This window comes from Phascolarctos cinereus, unplaced genomic scaffold, assembly GCF_003287225.1.
Source record: "Phascolarctos cinereus isolate Bilbo 61053 unplaced genomic scaffold, phaCin_HiC Scaffold_5;HRSCAF=322, whole genome shotgun sequence".
NCBI classification, from domain to species: Eukaryota; Metazoa; Chordata; class Mammalia; order Diprotodontia; family Phascolarctidae; genus Phascolarctos; species Phascolarctos cinereus.
In genome coordinates, this window is record NW_027555958.1 from 340306073 (window position 1) to 340331505 (window position 25433).

A 25433-nucleotide genomic window follows, 5' to 3' on the forward strand; every position below is an offset into this window, starting at 1 on the left:
TTGAGGGCCTGTGAACAGTCAACCCATTCTCTTCATGATTTGTAGTTCATAGATTTAAAGTTGGAAGAGTTCTTAGAAATCATGTAGTCCTACCCTCTGCAGTAAAATTTAACCAGGATTGCTGCAGTCCTGATTGTTTGGTTATTTAAATAGAATCAGGGTGAGGTAGCTTATGACCTGTGGGTCAGAATTTCAGGATGAGATTCGGCATGATCTGAGTTAGAATCTTGCCTCCTACACATACTAGCTACAGGAATCAGAGCAAGTCAATTGTCCCTCCCAACTTAAATTTCCTTATCTGTAAAATTAGAATAAGAGTGGCACCTACCTCAATAGGCTATCCTAAGCATAAATTCAAATGAGAGAATATATACAGAATGATTCGCAAACCTTACAATGCTACATAAATGTTAGCTTTATTATTATTATTGTTATTATTATTAGTATGTATGATGTAGGATATGTAAATATCATCATCATCATTGTTATATGCACCTGAGGTGTTGGTACAGCAGAAAATTAGTTGTGAAAAATCATATAAAGATGATGATGATGATAGCTACCATTTGCGTAATGTATGAAGGTTTGCAAAGTGTTTTTACCAATAATACCTCATTTTATCCTCTCAACAACCCTTAGCAGTAGGTGCAATTATGCCATTTTAGAGATAAGAAAACTGAGGCATAGAAAGATTTAAGTTATTTGTCCAGGGTCACATGGCTAATAAATATTTGAAGCTAGATTTGAACTCAATTCTCCCTTACTCCAAGTCCAATAAGTATTATATGTACCTTACACCTACCTGCCTTTAACATTGGGAAGGTGGAGACTTCAGACACAGTCCAAGTCTGTCTGTCCATCTGGCTCTCCCTCCCTCCTTTATCTGTCTCTCTCTTTTCCTTCTCTCTCTCATACATACACACAATCCCATATATGCCTATCACATGCACACACAGAGTGTTTTTGACAATTGCTGGAGCAATTCAGCTGGATTGACATGGTATCCAATATTAGGGGGATAAAAACAACTGGAGATAAAAAAATCTTTTTGATCTGGTGAGACTTTTGGTATTTGCACAGGCTGCTCCAGTAGAGGCCTGGGATAAATTTCTGTGAGGGGCCTGAGAAAAGCCTGGGGAGCTACATCCAACTGTCATTGCACCTGACTTTTCTCACAAATTGTCTTATATTCTTTGATGATCTTCGTAAAGGTATGATCAGCACTCTTGCAAGCTTGAGTGTTTGATCTGAATCTAGAACGTGAGTGCCTAGAGAGTGAATTCATCCTCTTGTTTTAAAGATAGGAAATGACAGTGACTTGACTAAGGTCGTGCCACTAATAAGAGGCAAAGTGATGGATTTGAATGTGGAACTCCAGCTCCAAATCCACTACCCTGTCCACTGTGTCACACTGCCAATGCCTTCTGTTAATACAGATAAAATAACATATTAAAGTGATGACTGAGAGTTTTACTGTAGTCTAAAGTATCCTTTGAACTTATTACAGAAAAAATGAAGTAATATTGCTTGGCTTGTAGGAGAGTAGTAAATGTCAGAATGGATCAGTTATTCAGATTATGTAGATCCCTTGATGCTATTAGAAAAGAAAAGGGTACCATATAAAATAAGTTGCAGTCCATGTTGTCATCTACAGAATTTATTTGAATGCCCCCAAAGTGCCTTTTTTTTTTTTAGCAGGACAGATAAATTGAAATCAGGCCCTGCTCTCTAAGAATTCGTAGGGTCTTGGTTATTGGCAAGATAATAAGAAAAATGCTCTTCAATTAGGGGGCCCCCAAGGTCCCAGGGACAGAGAGGAATTAGAAGGATCACTCAAGTATAGGTGTCACAGTTTGGAAATGGTTGGGAAAGTAGGCCGATGTTGGTATTGGAATTTGCCTTCTCCTAGATGTAATGTTACTCAACTAAATAAGAACTATAGAAATATTTGTAATGTGACCTTAAAGGTCACTTGGTTAGGCTGTTGTCTAATTAGTCCTAACTAAGTATTAGTTCATAATAATTCTGCTCTTGGAAATATAGTTGTGAAACTATGTATGAACTACATATGAACATATAAATGTTCATGATGATGTCCTTAGAAAATGAAATCTCTTTAAGAATGGACTGCGTGATTGGGGTTCCAAACTTGTTTTAGCAAAGGTCTCTCCTGTGTGGCTACTAGAGTTGTCTTGCACCCTTATTTCTCTAACAAGTAACACAAATAAATGCAAGGGACAGGTCAGTCACTTGTGTTTATGTAAAATAAGATTACATCAATCAAATGTAGTCTTTAACAGAATAAAATGACATGATACGTAATGACGACCCTTTGTACCCTCTGAAGTAAAGCAAGAGAATGGGGGGAGGTAAGGACTGTATCTGTTTTTTTCTTAGTGCTTAGCCACCTGAATGAACCCCTTCAGTGAAAATACAATCTTTACCTTCCACTTATACCTTTAACTTTTGCTTTTCATGACCTTTGAAGGCTTAGATTTTAGAAAAGGAACTTGCAGATGCCATTGTCATTAACTGTCCCAGTTACTTTTCTGTTCTGTGGGATGAGGGGAAGGGGAAATCCCCAACACTTCCCTCTTTCTCCTCCTGTCCTTTCTCTTAATCACTGGAGAAAGAGTCTTAAAACTCCTTTTGCAAAGGGAAAACTCCCCTTTTTCCCCCTTTTTTTCCACACTGGGAAGACATAAAACTCTCAAAGTCTTTAGTGTCTTAGGCTTCTTTCAAGGCAGCCGAAGAAAATCATGTTCACACCATTCTTGAACAACTATTAACAAGGTTTCCTGGGGGAAAATTCTTGCTTTCACTTTTGTTTTAGCTTATATGGTTTAAAATCTAATGCTGTCTTCCTCCGTTCCTTCTCCCTTTTTACTCCCTTCTCCTTTCTTTCTTCCTTCCCTCCCTACTTCCTTCCTTCCTTCCTAGATAGTGAAAAAAGCACTTGACTGGAAGTCAGGACATGTATATTCTAATCTTGACTGCTGTAAACTTGCTATGTGGATTTGAGAAATTCTGTGGGCCTTAGTTTCGTAATTCATAAATTGCTTTAGTTGTACTAGATTATTTGTGAGGTCCTTCTCAGCTCCAACATTTCATCATTTCAGGATTCTATGACTAGATGATCTGAGTAGGTTGTTCTAAGTATCAAATGAGAGAATATAAATGTACTTTGTGAAATATGAATCATTAATTAAGCAAATATAAGATGGTACCTTTCATATTTTTATTGTCATTATCCAAAGTCTATGCCAGGTCAAAAATTGTGTGAATCTGTGTGATCACTGGTAAACAACATATTTTCTCTTTTTCAGGATACTTGATTGGGGGTGATGTGCTCAGGTTGCTTCATGGTCATATGGATGAATGTTTGACTGTTCCTTCGGGGGAACATGGAGAGGAGCAACGAAGGTTGGTGTTCAGACTCAGTATATAAAAACTTGGATTCTTTTGTAGTAAGTAAGGTTGGGAGCATGATAAAATATATCTACTAAAATGCATTCTTTCCATTGAAGTGATCTGATCGTGTTTACCTTTCTACCTATTTCTTAGTATTTAGGTTCATGTAGCACTTTTTAGAAACATAAGTTTTTGAGGAAAAGTTTCAGGTCACATGGCCATCAAAATGGAAGATAAACCTTTTCTTCAATTCTCACAAACTCTCAGACTTCTATAAAATAGAAGATATGTGCAAGAGATAAAGCAATTTCATATGTCTCCACGGTCTGGGGCACCAAGAATCTAAAGGAGATAATTTGATATACTAACAACAAGAAGGCTAATACTCCATAGCCCCTAATATGCTCACTCAGCACCTTCCTCCCACAAACTCTAACACCCAGTATATTCCAAAAGCAGGGCTGACTCATAGGCTTGCAGTGTAACTCAGCTCTATACTCTACCCCCTCCTCCCAGTGTCACAGAAATCCAAAGGGGGCTTGCTGAGGCTGCTACAGTAACACAATAGTGATTTGTGCCTCAATGTAGCTCAGCCAGAAAACTGAAGAACAGAAGGAACTGGATCAGGACGCTTATATACTTGTCTGACACTCAACCAAGCCTGAGAGAAAAAGCCCATTGTCTAGCTTGGGCCATTTCCATCCCCTGTAGAAGTCATTTCAGGCAGAGATAAAGGCTGGTGACTTGTAAATCTCCCATCATGAATGAAATCTGGGATGGCTTTGCAGTTCAGCCTCCTGGAAAGTGAAACCATGCTCAAAGGGATTGAGTCAGAAAGTGAGAAATAGGGGATTATAAAAAAAGAAAAAATCTAAAACTACCAAAGATCTCAGGAGGAAGATAATTAAATGAAAGACCATGAGAATAAGCAGATAAACCAGTAGGGAAAATATTACTAACAGATGGGGAAAGGGGAAGACAATAAGCATTTATATTGTGTATATTACATGTCAGACTCTGTGCTAAGCACTATTTACAAACATCTCATTTGATAGTCACAAAATTCCTGTGAGGTGGCTAATATTATTTCTATTATACTGTTGAGTAAATTGAGGCAAACTGTGGTAAATGACTTGCCCATAGTCCTGCACAGCTAGATAACAAAAGGTTGTCTAAACAAGTCCAGGCTTTTTGAATAAATATTGCAAGGCAAAGCAAAATGAATCAATGCCTGATGAATCAGAGGACCCTGTATATTCTGCAGAGAGCATAGAACCACAGCAGGATTCTACTGAGTTGCTAAAGAATGAAATGAGTTGTGAAAGGAGAATTTTTTGCCCATACAATGGAAATAATTGGCAGAATAGAAAAATTTGAATCCATAATGACAAGTATCATCAAAGAAACAAGAGGGAGTAACTGATTGGAAATGCAAATATATAGAAGTGAAGGACCATCTGGAAGAAGAGAAGCAAAAAGCAGTAAGATTAAATGAAACATGATCTCCATTCAAGCAAAACATATTGCTCTCAAAAACAGAAAGTGACAACTTAAGAAACAGACTAAGTATTACAGATCTCACAGAAGTATACCATAAATCAAAAAATGCTAAATACTGTAATACAAGAAAACTACCCAGAACTTCTGTACACAAAATACCAATTACAAAAAATCCACAGGTTGCATCTAGGCAAAACTATGTGCTACCAACTCCAAAACACAAAGTAGGGGAATTTTATAATTCCACTGGTAAACAACAAATTTTGCAAGTTACTAGGAGAAGTACCTTCAAATGTAAAGGAAAGAAAATTCATGCAACCCAAGACTATTCTTCATCTACCAGAAAATATAGGAGAGAATGAAAAAATTTCAGAATGCAGAGGAATTCAAGATGCATACAAATTTACCTACCCTGCAAACTTGAACCTAATTATTTTTTTTCTTAATTTATTTTTAGTTTTCAGCATTCACTTCCATAAGCTTTTGAATTTTAAATTTTCTCCCCTTCCCTCCCAAACCTAATTATTAATGAAAAAAAGATGTACATTCAACAAAAAGAGGGTTTCTAAATATTCCTAGAAAGTCAGTCCTGAAAGAATACAAGAAGAGTAAACAAATCTAGGCACCAAGGAAAACAACAACAACAAAATAGCAACAGAAAGAATATTAAGAGATTTCTTTCCAAATGAAAACAAATAGACCAGTGTGAAAGTGGAAGTCCGAAGAGAGTGTTGGTGGAGAAATAAGGCTGAAACCTCAAACACTGCTCTAATAAATGAAGCATTGCTTTTTTTGTGTAACCAAATTACAGAATGGGAGGGTATGTGAAAGAGGGGAGGGGAGGAAGAAGCTAGAGTGGAATATGTAATGTACCTTAATCAAATCAAAGGCTCTCAATGAAGGGGAAATCACTCCTGTAGTCTTTTAGGAAAAAGAGGTTTATAGGAGAATTGACAAAGAGTCAAAGTAAGGAATCAAAATGGAGGAAAGAAAAAAGGAAATTTTATTTTGGTAGTGGGAGGGGATTACCACTGACAAATGCTACAGTGAGAGAAGAAAGATTCTATAAAGGGAAATTGAGATCTTGCAATGGGAATAATTTGCAGGGATTTGGTGCTGAGACCACTTGTCCTGCCTAAGGAGAAGGGGAATCATCTGGGAACAGCTGACTCTTAGAAGAGTGTGAAGGCATGGACCTAGGGAAGAGATTTCAAGGCAGATGAGAAAAAAATGACCAAAGGAGGACATGTGTCAATAATGAATTGTATAATCATTGGTATAGGAAAATGTCTGCTGGAGATAATATCTTCTCTATCATCTGTAGGAATTGGTATATCTAAAAGTGAGGCTCAAGAGAAAAAGGAGACCAAAGGACAAAATCTACAAAGCAATAACAGAAACTGTTTAGAAGAGGGGAAGTATGAGTGCCAAGGCTTGTTTAATATGAAGGATTATGAGATTTTTCAGTGATGATGTTCTTGGGGGAATTATGGACAAGTCCAAAAGATTCCAAAAGAATGTAATTGGTAGGAAATGGAAACCTACTATAGGTATTCATCCATGACAGTACATTCTAAATGCATATGTAAACTTAATATTAAATATCTTCATATAACAAATTAGAAGAGAAGCTGATCATATATAGTTGTCAACAGCTATAGGTAGGGATGTATTTTTAACTAAACAAGTAATAAAAACAGTTAAAAAGATGAAATAAATAACTGATTCGACAGAACTTATGCACAAACAAAATTATTGCATCTAGAATAAAAAGGGAAGGAGTCTAATGGGAGAAAGTTTTTAAATAAGATTTCTGTGATAAAAGTTTGGTATCCAAGATATATAAATAATTTACAGAAATACATGAGTATATGTGTATGTTGTGTGTGTTTTTGTATACACATAGATACGTACGTGTGTGTGTGTGTGTGTGTGTGTGTGTGTGTGTGTGTGTGTGTATCCAAAAGCCATTCCCCCATAGATATGTGGTTTAAGGATGTGAACTAACAGTTCTCAAAAGAATTTTAAACAATTAATAACCCCATGAAAATGCATTAAATCACTAATAATAAAAGAAATGCAAATCAAAACAACTCTGAGGCTTCACCTTATACTCTGAAAATTGGCAAAGGTGACAAAAAATGACACTAGTCAGTGTTGGAGAGGTTGTGGGAAGATAGACACACTGATTCAATACTGGTGGAATTGTGAATCAGTACAAGCATTTTGGAAAACAATTTAGAGTTATGCAAATCAAATGACTATAATTTTAATGCCCTTTGACCCAGAGATTTCATTACTTGTCTTGTACCCCAAGGAAGTCATTGATAAGAAAAAAGTTACCACATTTATTTATAGCAATAAATATTTATTTATATTTTTATAAATTGATATTTATTTATATTTATTGCAACAGTCTTTGTGATAGCAAAGAATTTGAAACAGAATAGATGCCCAAATAATTAGAGAATGATTAAATAAACCATAGTATATAAATGTAATGTAATATTACTGTGCCATAGTAAATGACAAATGTGATAAAGAGAAGCATGGACAGATCTATATGAACTGATGCAGAGTGAAGTAAGAGAGCTGAGAAAACAATATATACGAGTACACCAATGTAAATGGAAAGAGGAAAAAAATAAAAAGTAAATATTGCAAAGTTATAAAGAACAAACAGCTTGGAAAGAAAAGATTTGAAAAGACTCCAACCCCACCCCTTTGCTGAGGTTGGAGGTCTACAAATGTTGGATATTGTACATATTTTCATAGATTGTGCATATATTGATCAGGCATTTTTTTTCCTTCTTTTTTTGGCTTTAAAAATATTTGTTATATGGGGATGGCTCTTTGGTAGAGTTGGGTGGTGAGAAAGATATTGGGGAAAACACTCGAGACTAAAAATACATCAACAAAATAGATTTTTGAAAAAGAAAGAGCTTTAATGAGGTACATGTATATTAGTATTCTTTGTTTTCAAAGACATTACTATTGATTATGATTCTTTTTGTAAGTTTGAATGTAGCTGAAAAGAGCAATGTGTAATCGACCTTTGTATTTATGAAAATTAGTCCTTTGATTCAAAACTATAGGCACTGTTTGCAAGATTGTGTATATGACTTTACATCTTTTTATCATGTGATATCTAGTGTCCAGAGAAAGTGTTCCTATAATAGAGATTCTTAACTTGTGGTCCATTACTTTTTAAAAAAATTGATAATTATGCATCAGTATAATTGTTTGTTTTATAATCCTATATATTTTATTTTATGCATTTAAAAATAATTCTGAGAAGGGGTTCAGAGGCTTTGCTAGCCTGCCAAAGGGGTCCATGGCACAAAAATGTTATGAACCTCTGTTCTAAAACTGGAGTTTAAATGGAGAATTTAGGAGGTATAATAAAAAAGGTGTATTATTTTCTAAGGCTTGGGAAGGTTGTGTTGTAACCCCTGAAGAATCAACAAGGGGGAAGGGAGATAAACGTTTTCTTCCCAGACTATTTTCCTTGCATTGTTTTCTGGCATTGCTCTTTATACAAGCTAGCTCCATCATGTTATGTAGGGGGTGTGTGTGTGTGTGTGTGTGTGTGTGTGTGTGTGTGTGTGTGTGTGAGAATGACCTGAATTGTTGGAGTGAACATCTTTTATGACAGCCAAGAAATAAAAGTCCTTGAAAGTTTGTGTAGTTAAAGTGTTATATTTGCTTTTCAATTGTCTATCGTCAACTTGTTGTACCTTTATTATAAATAATTTAGAAGACATAAGATGGCTTTGATTTAATTAGCTCAGTGCTTCTCAGTCTTGTCAGAAATAGTTATATGATATATGTCCATATAGCTAGCAGAATGTTTAATAAGCTTGAGAAATGTGAATACACACAATAAAAACCTAAGTGTCTTTTAGTAGCTGCTCTGTTTCTCGTCTAAATTATTAAGGATTAAGTTATAAGGGGAGTTTGTGAACTGCTTTGGTGTTTAGTCAATCATATTTCATCTTTAACATAATCGGCTAATGTAGTATTTGTTTTGTGGGCCTTGTACGTATAGAGTCACACTGGGTAATGTCAGGGTTGAAGTGGAGTTGATTATGAGGGAAAAGTCATATAATATCAAATGTTGCAGGACTGAAATGTTTCAGTATTGTCACCTGGGACATAACAACATCAATGTGGTCTGAACAGGCATTTACCTATCACAATTCTTCTTTACCCATTTATTCTAAGTTTTCCTTTGAATAATGGTAATCCTGCTCCTATTATTTAAATACCTTGGTAGCCATACCTGATGCATATGAAATAAGAATTCTTTTATATATTGGCATTAAGCAGCTATAATGATTGTCCTTAAGATTATGTATTTTCTTAATGTTCCAATGCCTAAGCGAAAAGGTGATTATTTCCTTTTCATTTCTTTTCTCTATTTGGTTCTTTAGGAAAAACTTGACCACAGAAAATCTCCTAGCTGCATACTTTATAACAATCTAGACAAGTTTTGGCACCTTAGTCTAGGAATACTTTCACCAAACAGCCAGATCAGAGAAAAATTTTACCTTTATTAAGATAAAGATTTTTCAGGAAAGTTTAAAAATTTTGAGTTCCAAATTCTCTTTCTCCCTGTCACACCCCAGCTGTCCATTTAGAAGGCAAGCAATATGATACTAATTATACATATGAAGTTATGTAAAAATATTTCCGTATTGGCCATCTTGCAAAAAAAAAATCCTCAAAAGTAAGAAAAATAAAGCAAAAAAAAAAGTGTGCTTCGGTCTGCTGATCTGCATATGGAGTTAATCAATTCTTTCTGTGGAGGTAGATAACATTTTTCTTCCTGGGTTCTTCAGAATTGTATTAGATCACTTATTGATTTCTTGACTGCATATGTACCTAGTGATGGAAGGAGAGTTTCATGCTATAAAGATCAGTATTGCATAGGAACCTAAAATGTAAGATCTATGAACCAAGGTAAGCAGGATGTGGTCAAACAGGAGATGGAAAGATTAAACATCAACATCTTGGGTGTTAGTGAACTTAAATGAACAGGAATGGATGAATTTAATTCAGATGATTACTACATATACTACTGTGGACAAGAATGCCTTAGGATAAATGCAGTGGCCCTTATAGTCAATAAAAGGGTAAGAAAAGCAGTACTGGGATATAATCTCAAAAATTACCAAATAAAATTTGTTTGAATCAAGATAAACTCTTCAACATCAGAGTAATAACAACTCTGTGTTCCAACTACTTATAATGAAGAGGCCAAAGTTGATCAGTTCTATGAAGATGTGCAACATCTTTTAGCAGTAACACCAAAAAAATGTCACATTCATCTTAGAGATAGGAATGGAACTAGGAAATCAAAAGATAATTGAAATAACAGGCAAGTTTGACCTTGAAGTACAAAATGAAGAGGGACAGAGACTAGTAAAATTTTGCCAAAATAATTCGCTGGTCCTAATGAATGTTCAATTTTTCAACAAGCCAAAAGGCAGCTCTACACATGGACATCACCATATGGTCAACATAGAAATCACATTGATTGTATACTTTGAAGCTAATGGTGGAGAAGCTCTACACAGTCAGTTAAAACAAGACCTGGAGCTGACTATGTATCAGATAATAAGCTTCTTATTGCAAAATTAAGACTTAAATTGAAGTAGGAAAAACCATCAGACCATACAGTTTGACCTAAATAACATCCCTTATGAATATGAGCTGAAGATGATGAATAGGTTTAAGACATCAGATGTCATAGATAGTGTGCCTGAAGAACTATGGACAGAAGTTTACAATATTGTGCAGGAGGCAGTAACAAAACACATTCTAAATAAAAAGAGCAGGAAAGCAAAATGGCTGTCCAGTGATGCTTTACAGATAGCTGAGGGATGAAGGAAAGGGAAAGGAGAAAGGGAAAGATATACCCAACTGAATGCAGAATTCCAGAGAATAGCAAGGAGAGATAAGAAGGCTATCTTAAATGAGCAATGCAAAGAAATAGAAGAAAACCATAGAATGGGAAAGACAAGAGAGCTCTTCAAGAAATCAGAGATATCAAGGGAAAGTTTCATGCAAAAATGGGCATGATAAAAGACAAAACTGGTAGGTATGTACCAGAAGCAGGGGGGAATTAAGAGGAGGTGGAAAGAATCCACAACAGAACTATAGAAGAAAGATCTTAACATTACTGCTAACTGTGATGGTGTAGTTACTGATCTAGAGCTAGACATCCTGGAGAATGAAGTCAAGTAGACCTTAGGAAGCATTGCTAACAAGGCTAGGGAAGATGACAGAATTCCGGCTAAACTAGTTTAAGTTAAAGGATGATGATGTTAAAGTGCTGCACTCCATAAGCCAGCAAATTTGGAAAACACAACAATGGCTACTGGATTGGAAAAGATGAATTTACATCCCGATCTTAAAAAAGGGCAATGCCAAGGAATGTTCAGACAACAAACAACTGCACTCATTTCACATGCCAGCAAGGTCATGCTGAAGATTCTGCAAAGCTAGACTTCAGCAATATGTGAACTGAGAATTACCAGAAAAGCAGGCTGGTTTTTAAAGAAGCAGCAAAACTACAGACCAGATTGCAAACATTTACTGGATTATGGAGAAAGCAAGGGAGTCTCAGAAAAACATCTACTTGTGCTTCACTATTACACTGAAGCCTCTGACTAAGTGGATCACAATAAAATGTGGCAAGTTCCTCAAAGAGATGAGAATACCAAATCATACCACCAGTGTGTGGACTAACAGTTAGAACTACACATGGAACAACTGATTGGCTTAAGATTGGAAAAGGAGTATGACAAGGCTGTACAATTTCATCTTATTTATTTAACTTATCTGCAAAGTACATCATGCGAATGCAGGCTGGATGAATCAAAAGCTGGAATTAAGGTTGCCAGGAGAAATATCAGACATCTAGCTCCTACCACTCTGATGGCAGAAAGTAAAGGGATTAAGAAGCCTCTTGATGAAGGGGAAAGAGGAGAGTATAAAAGCTGGCTTGAAGTTTAACATCAAAAAGCTAAGATCTTGGCAAGTGGTTCTATCACCTCCTTGTAAATAGAGAAAATAGAAGAAATGGAAGCAGTGTCAGATTATATATTCTTGGCCTCAAAGATCTCTGCAGATGACCACTGCAGCCATGAAATTAAAAGATGCTTACTCTGAAAGAAAAGCTATGGCAAATCTGGACAGCAATAGCAGAGACATCACCTTACTGACAAAGATCTGTATAGTCAAGGCTATGGTTTTTTCAGTAGCAACATATGACTGTAAGAGTTGGATCTAATTCCTATCTATTCCCTATAATAGCCAGAAGAAGATTCCTTGTTTTTTCTTGTTTCAAAGTTACAACTTTCTCTTGGGTCACATTTATTTCATGCTAGGAAATATCTCCAGTCCTCAAATTATTTGCAGAGCACAAATAACTGGTATCCCAATGAATTGTTAAGCATTTCTCTCAACTCAGAGTACACTCTCTATCTAAGTCTATATATCTTTATTCCTCTCTCCAGCAATAAAATGAAATAATTTGTAAGATATATGCTAAAATCTGGATTTTGTATGTGGCCTTTTCCTGATGGTCAAAATTAGTTTTCCTATATAAAAGAAAATGAGATCAGCTTGGCCTGAGTTGTTCTTTATAAAGCTATAGTGGTACTTTGTCATCCCAGAAAATCAAATAGGTCCGCATTTAAGTATTCCTAAAGTCAAATATCAATTACTTTGAATTATTTCCAGCAATTTTTCCACATTTCCATAGTTAATTAAGTACATAAGTGAGTTATTAGCAACTAATACACAGCTAAGTGCTCCTTCACTCATCCTTATCAATTTCTTTAGCTAAGATCTGACTTCTGTTATAGACTTCTACTTTCAGCTTCTTAATAATCATAATTACTTTTATGATATCATAATCTTCAACTGATCAGTCATTTTTAATAAGCTGGTATTAAAATGGATTATTGTGTTGTACCTTCAGACCTTACTTTTCTCTGGTACCTTGAATGCATATCCAGTTTTAGAATTTCTGCTGATCAGCCTCCTCCATAGATGTAGATATTTTTCAGAACTTAGCAGTTTGATTCTCCAGCTGTCTCTCTGTTCCTGCATACACTTTTTACAGTGTCAATATTTCTTAGACATATTTGTCAGCAAAAAATGTCTATCACAATAGCTGTGGCCCTAAATCCTATTTCAGCTACTGTAGAAAAAAAAAAAGGGCCCATGCTATAAAAACCTATCATAATGAGACCTTCTAATAGTGTAATAACAAAACTCTCTTATGTGAGACCTGAAATTGACCCATCTTGTGCAAAACTTTATGCATGAGAAGATTAAGTTCCAGTCTGCTAACTCTTTGGTTATAAGTTAAATATTCTTTCAGTTTTTCTTTCTAAATTAACATGACTTGACCAAAAAAAAAACAAACCACCAACAGTTTTAAAAAGAATCAGAAAATCCAACTAAAGTAATAATAGTGGAGGTCTTAGCACAAATCCTTCACTGCCATGTGAAAAAAAAAAGAATGATCTTGTCAGTTGTGTTGTCTGTATCTGTTACAGAAGGTACAGTAAAATTATTGAAAACTGAGGCCCTCATATGTGCAACTGAGTACCATGACTTTGGTCACAAAATTAGGGCTGTTCTTGTTTGAAACTCCTTTACCTAAATTTTAGCTAGATCTTTTTTATCTGCTTCATAATAGCTTACATTCATATAGCACTTTATGTTTACAAAGTAGTTTATATATATCAACTCATTTAATCCTCTGCTCCTATCTCTCTTTTATAGATGAAATAATGCTCAGAGAGATAAAATGACTTGCCCAGGATTAAATAGTTTATCTTGATCTTGAACAACCTGAATATTTAGTTACGCAACTACTATAGGAATGCCCTTAAATTAACTACAATAAGGACATTAGAACTGGAAGGACTGGAAGCCTTAAAGGTCCATGAGTCTCACTTGTTCATTTTACAGATGAATAAGCTGAGGCTTATTCATTCAAGTATAGCAGATGCTCTAGGATGACTGACTGAATTCCCATTCGCAATGACTAGTAATGTCTCATAACCTGGCCACTACATCTCCTCAGGACTCTGGAATTACCTTTAGGGTTGGGAGAGGTGGTTATGCATGCTTTCACTCTTTCTCTGTGTGTGAGATTTAGAGTTTATTGAGTAGTGACTGTAAATATGTACATATATGCAGTTTGGAGTAGTGAATAGAGAACTGGCCTCAAAGCCAAGAACCTGCCTCTGACACATACTGGCTTTGTAACACATGGAAATCACTTAATCTCTCAGTTTTGTAACTAATTGTCTAATATTATAGGTTGTAGAAAAGGTACTTATCTCTATTAGTAAAAGGAAGTGATCTCTTCCCATACCAATGAAATCACATGCCTTGTTCCTGTCTCTATCTTGTATAGGCCATTTAAATAATCTGGGTGTATGTTTAGTAATGACAGTGATTGTAAGAGTAATGTGAGTCATTTATACAGAATATGCAGGCTTTAATAACCTAAAATTTTACTAAAACTTTTAGAGCACCCAGTGGAGTTTGTTTTCACTCTGAAAATTTACCTTTGGAGAAGATGAAAGTTTAAAAATAAGAAGACAGTTATCACTTTGTTAAAATATTTAATGCTTCCTATGGAGTAGTAACTTTGTGTTTTGTCCTAATTTCTATTGTTTTCTGTGAAATATTCATAAAATTAAAGCATGGGCAGAGGAATCAGAATATTTGGGTTCTAGCCCTGGCTTTGACATTAACTTCTGTACTTCATCTTAGGTGAAAAACAAGTAATGGGAGAAGATCATTGTTAAGTTTCTTTCCTGCTAGAATTTTATGATGGCTTTAGTTATATTTAATTGATCATGCTACTGATAGCAAGAATGAATTGGAATCAGTTTTAAAAAAAATATTTATAGGACTTAGCTTACCTTCACATGATAAGTCTGATTTTTGAAAAATATAGTGCTTACCTTACTCTTTTTGCTCATATTATGGTTTACAGACAAACTGGACTGAATTTTTTTTTGAGGGGCTACATCAAAATTTATTATGATTCATTCATTTTTTTTTAACATCACAGGCAGCAGTCACGATATCAACATGGTAAATGTGTAATATACATAGTTAAAGGAGGTAAGCAAAGGAATTACATTATGCTTTAAAACACTGTAGATTATGGAAAAAAAATCAATACTTAAGATGTGTACCAAATTATATAGCTACTAATTTATTAAGGGAAAAGTTAACAAAATAGCAAGGAGAAATTGACAGCAAAAATGTTTTAGTGGACCTCAACATGCCCCCTTTTAGATTTATTTATTTTTAGTTTTCAACATTCACTTCCACAAGGTTTTGAGTTCCATATTTTCTCCCCATCTTGCCCCTTCCCACACCCCAAGATGGCATGCATTCGGAATCCCCCTTCCCCTAATGTGCCTTCCCTTCTGTCTCTCCCCCCCTTCTCTTATCCCCTTCCTCTTCTGTTTTCGTGTAGGGCAGGATAGATTTCTATACCCCATTTCCTGTATTTCTTATTTCCCATTTGCATGTAAAAACAATTTTTTTTAAACCTGTGTTTTTAAAACTTTGGGTTCCAAATTTTCTCCCTTCCTCCCTCCCCACCCACCCTCATTGGAAAGGCAGGCAACTCAAGATACAGATTATATGTGTGTAGTTATGCAAAACACTTCCATAATGCTCATGTTGTGAAAAACTAACTGTATTTCCCTTAATCCTATCCCGTCCCCCATTTATTCTATTCTCTCTTTTGACCCTGCACCTCCTTAGAAGTGTTTGCTTCTGATTACTCCCTCCCCTAGTCTGCCCTCCCCTCTATCATTCCCTACTCTTTTGTCTCCTTCCCCCCCAACCCTATTTTCCTGCGGGGTAAGATAGATTTCCATACCCAATTGAGTGTGTATGTTATTCTCTCCTTAAGCCAAATCCTGTGAGAGTAAGATTCACTCATTCCCTCTCACCTTCCCCCCGTTTCCCCTCCACTGTAAGAGCTTTTTCTTGTCTGTTGTATGTGAGTTAATTTACCCCATTCTTAATGTCCCTTTCTCCTCCCAGTATAATCCTTTCTCACCCCTTAATGTTATTCTCCAGATATCACCCCTTCATTTTCAACTCACCCTGTGCCCTCTATCTACCTGTTTATCTATCCATCTATCTATGCATACATATACATACATACATACATACATACATACATACATACATACATACATATAATTTTTACCCCCCAACTACCCTAATACTGACAAAGGTCTCATGAGTTACAAATATCATCTTTCTATGCTGGAATGTAAACAGTTCAACCTTAATAAGTCTCTTATGATTTCTCTTTCCTGTTTACATCTTCATGTTCCACTTGAGTCTTGTATTTGAAAGTCAAATTTTCTATTCAGTTTTTGTCTTTTCGTCAAGAGTGCTTGAAAGTCCTCTATTTCACTGAATGACCATTTTTTCCCCTGAAGGATTATACTCAGTTTTGCTGGGTAGGTGATTTTTGGTTGTAATCCTGTGTCCTTTGACCTCTAGTATATTATATTCCATGCCCTGTGGTCTCTCATTGTAGAAGCTGCTAAATCTTGTGTTATCCTGATGGTGTTTTCACCATACATGGAATTGTTTCTTTCTGGCTGCTTGCAATATTTTCTCCTTGACCTGGGAACTCTGGAATTTGGCTATGATATTCCTAGGAGTTTTCCTTTGGAGATGTCTTTCAGGAGTGATCAGTGGATTCTTCCATTTCTATTTTGCGCTCTGGTTCTAAAATATCAGGGCAGTTTTCCTTGATAATTTCTTGAAAGATGATGTCTAGGCTCTTTTTTTTTGATCATGGCTTTCAGGTAGTCCAGTAATTTTTAAGTTATCTCTCCTGGATCTGTTTTCCAGGTCAGTTGGTTTTCCAATGAGATATTTTACATTGTTTTCCATTTTTTCATTCTTTTGGATTTTGTTTTACAGTGTCTTGATTTCTCATAAAGTCACTAGCTTCCAATTGCTCTATTCTAATTTTTGAGGAAGTATTTTCTTCAGTAATCTTTCGGACTTTCTTTTCCATTTGGCCAATTTTGCTTTTTAGGGCATTCTTCTCCTCATTGGCTTTTTGGACCTCTTTTGCCATTTGGGTTAGACTATTTTTTAAGATGTTATTTTCTTCAGCATTTTTTTGGGTCTCCTTTAGCAAGCTGTTGACTTGTTTTTTTATGATTTTCTTGCATCACTCTCATTTCTTTTCCCAGTTTTTCCTCTACTTCTCTTACTTGTTTCTCAAACTCCTTTTTGAGCTCTTCCATGGCCTGGGATTGATTCATATTTTTCTTGGATGTAGGATGTAAGAACTTTGACTTTGGTTGTATGTTTTGATCTTTTTTGTTACCAAAGAAAGATTCTGTGGTCTGACTTTTTTTTGTACCTTTGTTGTTCATGATCCCAGCCAGTTGCTTGAGTTTTAAACTCTTTATTAAGGTAGGGGTCTGCTTCCAGTGTGGAGAATGTACTGTCCCAAGCTTTGGGGTTTTATGCAGCTGTTTTCAGAGATGCTTCTAGGGACCTGTAAATTTTCAGTTCTTCCAAGGTGGTATGATCAAGGGTGAGTGCTCTGGTCTATGGGGGACCACAGGTACTCTTTTCTGCCTTGGAACTGTGTGGAAGATTCTCTCTCCACCACTACTACCAGCTCCACCATTCCAGCACTCCTCCTTACCCCAGGACCGCCACCCAGAACTGTGACCCAAATCCAAGCAAGAGGTTCTTGCCTCAGCAACAACAAAGAGATCCCTGCAATCCCCCTCTGATCAGCCACCCAATTCCCCCTAAGTCTGTGGGCCTGAAGCTCCTGAAGCAGCTGCCACCCCTAGGCTGCGCTCTGGGACTAGGGCTGGGACCAAGCTTCTCTCTCTTACCACAGCCATAGACTTTTCCCAGTGACCTTTTAAGTTGTCTTTGGTGTTCGTGGGTTGAGAAGTCTGGAAATTGCCATAGCTGCCAGTGATTCAGTCCTTTGAGGCCTGCTCGAGGTTCGCTGAGGCCTATTTTGCCTGTGTGCCCATGCTGAACTGTACTCTTCTGTCTGCATGGTGCAATATACCTTTCTGATCAACCATCCAGGCTGTCTTGGGCTGGAAATTTGTTTCACTCTGTGTCTTTTTTGTGGGTTTTGCTGCTTTAGAATTTGTTTAGAGCCATTTTTTACAGATATTTGGAGGGGTTTTGGGGAGAGCTCAAGCAAGTTACTGCTTTTACTCTTCCATCTTGGCTCTGACCCCCTGGACTGAATTTTTAAATTGATTTTTTTGTGAAACAGATGCAGAAAGTTTTCTGTTCTCTACATATATCTAACCCTATTGTGGATTCCATTTTCATTTCTCAGATTTTTGTGACCATTTTTTATCTGCTCATTTGTTCCTGTGCTGAAGTTTGGAGCTCAGGCAAGCACTGAGGTTGCATTCTGATGAGTTCGCCATCTGAAAAATTTCCCCGGATGAATTGGTCTTGTATCTTTCCATACATAAATAGACTTTTGGAGGGTGATATTGTAGTTTTCTCTGTGTTGTCTTGATTACATTTTTCTTTGTATCAGTCTTAAAGCCTTGGTGCTCACGTCCCCAGGGAGTGAGATAAAAAAAAAACTTCTTTCAGATTCAGCTCCGTGCTTTGACCCTTCAGGTCCAGGAAGAAGAGCTTCTCCCACTTGGAACATCTGCCAGCCTTCTCACCAAAAAATAAAGAGCATACACCCCTTTGATACAACGAAGAGATGATCCTTGGCATAACTGTCTGTGAGCCCAGCATACTCTTCTTCCTTGCCCCCATGCAGTGGAAAGTTAGTGAGCTATCAGGAGAGTCAGCATCTCCCATCTTTTGGCCATGGCTATGACCATGGCCTCGGCCTTGGTGTTGGCCACTGTTGCTGCTGCTGTTGCTAGAGAGATTGTTTTGATGCTGTAGTTCATGAGCCCCCATCAATATGCTCAACCATCCCCCCCTTTCGCTCCCCACAGGATTATTAGTTGGTATTTGCTGGACTTTAGAAAGAGGGATATTTTCTAAGATGATACAGGAAGAACAATTGGTATATATAAAACATTTCCCAAAAAGTTTGTGATGCATTCTCCCATTACTATATTCAGAGTCCAGGCGACAGTGACCTGAGTCCTGAAGGTGCTCTGATTAAGTATGTTTTTAAAAAAAGTTATTTTCTTTTTCTTCTTGGCTGTTTGTAGAGCGTTGAAACTGTATCCAGTCTACGTTCTTGGTTCCTGATATAGACTTTACCATCAGCTGTTGTGGGGACACCACTAAACTGCTTATGGAATGTAGAATATTAGAAATCTCTCAAATGCTCCAAAGCTTTCAGACTTCTTTTCCAGTTCAGGGTTGAGGTAGACCGAGACTGAGTTTGAGGAGCTCTCCTTTCCAGGTACATGGGTGGAATTATTCTTTGCTGGATCAACATTCACTTCAGATCTCAAATTCTAACTAATTCCATGATTTTAAATGGACCCTAGGGGTTATGACAGAGTCCCTCAGACAATCCACACATAATTAAGATCATACTAAGGATTTATTTGGAGCTTCACACCTAGTGACTAAAGATCTGTTCTCATCTGATAAAATTATCATTGTTAAAGAGGTGGAGTAATTTTAGCCCCACCTTTACACACACAGTAGGCACAGGGAGAATAAATGACTTATTTCTGTAACTAATTAGGCTTAGGAACTTTTCTTGTCATCTTATGTATCTACTTCATATTATGGCTAAACTCCTAGAGAAATATTTCTACAGTAGGTGCCACTATTTCCTTTCCTCTCTCTTAACTATAGTCTGGCTTTGACCTTATCATTCAACAGAAACTGCTCTCTCCTAAGTTATTAACCATCTCTTATTGCCAAATATGATGAATAGTTTTTTCTCACATCTTTCTTGAACTCTCTAACTTTTAGATTCTTTCTGTTTTGTGGCTTCTTCTCTCCTGCCTGCAAACACACACGTAGGGCTCCTCATTTTGACTCCATGCTTTTGTACAGGCCATCACCCATGCTTAGAATGCATTTCCTTCTCACCTGTATTTCAAAGAGTCCCTGGTTTGCTTGAAAGCTTTCTTGAGTCATCATTTAAGTAAAGACTTTCCTGATTCCCTAACTTCTAGTGTCTTCACTGTCTTCACTCCTCCCAGATTTCCCTGCATTTTATTTTTGGTTACTTATATTCATGTTATTTCTTCTCATAAATTTTAATCTGATTTAGGTCAGGGACTGTTTGCTTTATATCTTTGTATACCCACCATTTATTTATTTATTTTTCAGGGGTCTTTTCAATAAGAAGAAATGCATTAATTGATGTTGTGGAATGTAGTGAAGTGAACAGACCCTAAATCCTGTCATTAGTAGAGAGGTTTGGTTTTTCAGTGAAATTTGCTTAGATATACAAAACATACAGAACATATAGCCTGAATTTTAGTAGAGTGGATCAAGATCTGTAACTTTTTCCGTATCACTGCTAATAGAGTTATTGATGAATAGGTCTATCTGTAATCAATATACTTTCCATAGTAATTTTTTCCATTTACATTTTTAATTAGCCTTTTATTTTCCCTAATTAAATGTAAAAACAATTTTCAACAATCATTTTTGAAATTGAGTTCCATATTCTATCACTCTCTACCCACTCGCCTCACTGAGAAGGCGAGCAATTTGATATAGGTTATACGTATGTAGTCAAACAAAACATATTCCCATAGTAGTCATGTTATAAAAGAAATCATATACCAAAAAAAAAAAAACCTCAAGAAAAATAAAGTTAAAAAAAGTATGCTTCAATCTGTATTCAGACTCTTTCAGTTCTTTCTCTGGGGATGGATAGCATTTTTCACTTTAAATCCTTCAGAGTTGTCTTGGATCATTGTATTGCGGAGAATAGTTAAGTCATTCAAAGTTACTGTATACAATGTTGTCTTGGTTCTACTCTTTTTTTTTTCTATTTAAAATTTATTTTGGAATACAGACGTAGGAATGGTATTGCTAGGTAAAAGGGTATGCGTGGTTTTATAGGTCTTTAAACCTACTTCCCAGTTGCTCTACATAATGGTTGAATAAAATGCCTCCAATAACGTATTAGTGTCTCAGTTTTCCCACTTCCCCTTCAACATTTGTCATTTTCCTTTTTTGTCCTATTAGCCAATCTGATAGTTGTGAGGTGGTAATGTCAGAGTTGTTTTAATTTGCATTTCTCCAATCAGTAATGATTTAGAACATTTATTTATTTTTTTATTTAGAACATTTTTAATAAGGTTATAGATAGCTTTGATTACTTCATCTGAAAACTTTATTTTTTTTAATCATTTGTCAATTGGGAAATGGATCTTATTTTTTATAAATCTGATTTCTCCATATATTTGAGAGATGAGGCCTTTATCAGAAAAACTTGCTTCAAAAATATTTTCACAGTTACGATTGCTAACTATATTTCCTTCCATCCTATTTCCTCCCTGTTTGTTTTATTCTCTCTCTCCTTTCACCCTGACCCTCCTCAAAAGTGTTTTGCTTCTGACTACTGTATCCCCCAATCTGCCCTTCCTTCTCTAAGTATTCTCCACCTTCCCCTTCCTTTTCTACTTATTTTCCTGTAGGGTAAGATAGATTTCTATGCCCAATTGAGTGCATATGTTATTTCTTCAAGAGCTCCCCACCATCTCCCTCATCTTCCCCTCCACTGTAAATACTCTTTTGCAACTCTTTTATGTGAGATAATTTACCCCATTCTCTTTCACCCAATGAATTTCTTTCTCACCCCTTAATTTTATTCTTTTAGATATCATCCCATCATGTTCAACTCACACCTGTGCCCTCTGTCTATCTATACTCCTTCTAAATGCTCTCTCAATGAGAATTTTTTTTATGAGTGATAACCTTATTAGGTCACTTATGATTTCCATTTCCCATTTACCTTTTTATGCTTCTCTTGAGTCTTGCATTTGAAAGTCAAATATTCTATATTTAGCTCTGGTCTTTTCATCAGGCATGCTTGAAAGTCCTCTATTTCATTGAATGTCTGTTTTTTTTGCCCTGAAGGATTATACTCAATTTTGCTGGGTAGGTGATTCTTAGTGATAATCCTAGCTCCTTTGCCCTCTGGAATGTCATATTCCATGTCCTCTGATCCTTTAATGTAGAAGCTGCTAAATCTTGTGTTATCCTGACTGTGGCTCCATGATACTTGAATTGTTTCTTTCTAGAATATCAAGGGAGTCTTTCTTGATAATTTCTTGAAAGATGACGTCTAGGCTCTTTTTTTTTTTCTCATGACTTTCAGGTAGTCCAGTACTTTTTTAAATTATCTCTGCTGGATCTGTTTTCCTGGTCATTTGTTTTTCCAACGAGATATTTCACATTGTCTTCTATTTTTTCATTCTTTTGGTTTTCTTTTATTGTTTCATGATGTCTCATTAGAGTCATTAATTTTGATTTGCTCAATTCTCATTTTTAAGCAATTATTTTTTTCAGCGAGCATTTGTACCTCCTTTTTCATTTGGCCAATTCGACTTTTCAAGGCATTCTTTTCCTCATTTGATTTTTGTACCACTTTTACCATTTAGCCTAGTCTGTTTTTTAAGGTGTTATTTTCTTCAGTGTTTTTTTGTGTGTCCTTTACCAAGCTGTTGACTCATTTTTCATGATTTTCTTGTGTCACTCTTGCTTCTCTTCCCAATTTTTCCTCTTTCTCTCTTGCTTGATTTTCAGAACCCATTTTTGAACTCTTCTATGGCCTGAGACCAATTCATACTTTTCTTGGAGACTTTGGATGTAGGTGGTTTGACTTTGTTATCTTCTTTTGAGTGTATGTTTTGATCTTCCTTGTCACCATAGTAACTTCCTGTGGTCAGAATTTTGTTTCTTTTTTGCTCATTTCCCCCATCTGTTTCTCGACTTTTAACTTTTTGCTAAGGTGTGACTGTGCCTCTGGAGTTAAGGGCACACTGGCCCTAGCTTCAGGGATTTTGTGCAGCTGTTTTCCTAGATACTTCTAGGGACCTACAGGTTCTTCCAATATGGTATGAACTAAGGAGAGGTGTGTTTACTATTCTCCTGTAGTGCTCTTGTCTGTGAGTGACCACAAGCACTCTTTTTTTTTGGGGGAGTGAGGCAATTGGGGTTAAGTGACTTGCTCAGAGTCACACAGCTAGTAAGTGTTATGCGTCTGAGGCTGGATTTGAACTCAGGTCCTCCTGACAGCCAGACCGTGCTGTATCCACTGCACTACCCAGTTGCCCCTCACAAGCATTCTTTTCTGCCCTGGAACTGAGAAGAGGGTTCCCTGTTTCCCTGTGGCCACAAGCTCTGGTGTGCTAGAGGTCCTCCTGGCCCTGGGACTGCCAGTCAGGACTGTGACTTGAGTCTGAGTATGAGCAAAGCAACAGTGCCTCAGTGCCTGCAAAGAGATTCTTGTAATCTCCTTCTCACCAGTTTTTCAACCCCTTGTTGTCTGTGGGATGAGAGTTCTGAAAGTAGCCGCTGTGGCTGCTAAGTCAGTCACTCTGGGGTCTGGTCTAGGCAACGCTGGGCTATGCTCCATTTTTATCCCTGTGCAGCAGCCCTTTTCTGTTGATCATCTGTGGTGTTTGGGGCTGGAAAATTGTTTCACCCTGTCCTTTTGTGGGTTCTGCTGCTCCAGAATTTGTTTTATGGCATTATTTAAAGGTGTTTGGAGGGCTTTTGGGGAGAGCTCAGAGGAATCCCTGCCTTTTTCTACCATCTTGATTCTGCCACTCCATAGCCGTTTTTGAGGATGAAATATATAATCTGTAAATAATTCTGATTTTCTAAAATAGCTTTTGGTTCAATAGGCTTTACATACAATTAAAAGTCTTAGGAACAATGATTGAAGATCTATGTTATGCCAGGATTATGAAAGACTTGATGAACAACCATTAATTTTATCAGCTTCTTTTATACATTAAGTTAATAATGCTGTCAGTGTGAAGGCTTACCTTTGCATCTGAAGGGCAATTGTATGCTTTGTTTATATATTCATTACTTTGTCAAATATGCTAATCTGCAGTCAGCTTCTTCATTAAGGTGAATCAATAGTCTTCTACTATGATAACTATTTCTAAAAGATATATAGTAAAATTTTTCGACTTATTTTAAATGACTCCTGCAAAACACCAGCTGAAAAGAGATAATATATACTTATTGCTTATTATGTACTCAATGCAAATTAGAACAACATGCATGAACTTGGCTTCTGGTTGGTTTTTAATGGGTATTTTAAAATGTTTTAAAGAATGGCCTTAAAAGCCCTTAGAATTTGAATGTATCTTAGAAATAATAATAATAACAATAATGATAATAATGATGGATGGAAAGATAATTTAGAAAGTAATAACTCAGGTGACTGAATACTAGTGATTTTTTGGCATAGCTATATTCTTATCCGTATTACAGAAGGAAAACATAGCTGTGTGTGTAGTCATTAATAGTTGTACAGTAGTCACTTTTCCTGCGCTGCTTATAACTAAAAGAAACATCTGCTTTATTTTACTTTTAGTAACTTCACAGTCATACCTTTATATTTAGTCTGATATAAGCAAGAAAATCAGAAAACCTCATAGATCATCTAACTCAGACCACACTTGAACAGGCATCCTTTTTACAACATTCCCAGAAGAAATTTTCCAACCTCTTCTTGGAAAACTTAAGTAGTGGAGAAGTCACTGCTTTTCAAGGCAGCCTGTTCCAGTTTTAGACAAGTCAGTTTTAAGAGTTTTTTTTCTCCTTACCTCAACCCAAAATCTACATTTCTATTCATGATTTCTAGTTCTGCCATTTAGGCCATGTAGAATATATCTAATTATTCTCCCAAGTATTAGCCCTTATAATATTTAAAGACACATCAGTTTCCTGGTGTTCTCTTCCTTACATGAAATACCATTGGTTTGTTCGGTCTGCTTTCATATAGCATGGTCTCCCAGCCATTTCTCCATCATGAACATCCTGCTTTTTTACACGCTATAGCTTGTCAATACGTGGAATCTGGAATTGCATGCAAAACTTGAGATATTATCTATCAAGGGTAGACTACCACAGTACTAAAACTGAAACCTCCCTCATTTTAGATAATATTTCTGTTTAATTCAGCCTTTAAAGCAAACCTTTTTGGGTGCTATGCTGATTTTTTTCAAGTTAAACCATATATAAGGAAAGGGAAATAGAGATCACTAACAGCTAGCATGGCTTCAACAAGATCAGATAATTCCAGACTAGTTTCTTTCCCTTTTCACACCAGTAATTTTTAATGAGATCAAATATGCATGACTTACTATTCACCAACTTTTTACAATGATACATTTTAGAAAATTTCCAGGAATTAAAGTCTAATTCCTCTCAATCTATAGTTTGAAAATTATAGCTTTTTTTTTTTTTTAATTGAGACAGCCTCAATCAGTGGATGTTCGGTAGACTGGAACATTTATTTAATAAGAAAG

At 36.2% G+C, this 25433-nt stretch overlaps 1 protein-coding gene across 1 annotated transcript in view; it reads left to right on the forward strand.

Annotated features, from left to right (window-relative positions):
• The window catches only part of RYR2 (ryanodine receptor 2), a 794727-nt gene that overhangs the window by 310024 nt on the left and 459270 nt on the right, over nucleotides 1-25433 (forward strand). Inside the window, 1 exon segment of the mRNA XM_078156251.1 lies at nucleotides 3327-3423. Coding sequence (XP_078012377.1) covers nucleotides 3327-3423 — 97 coding nt within the window.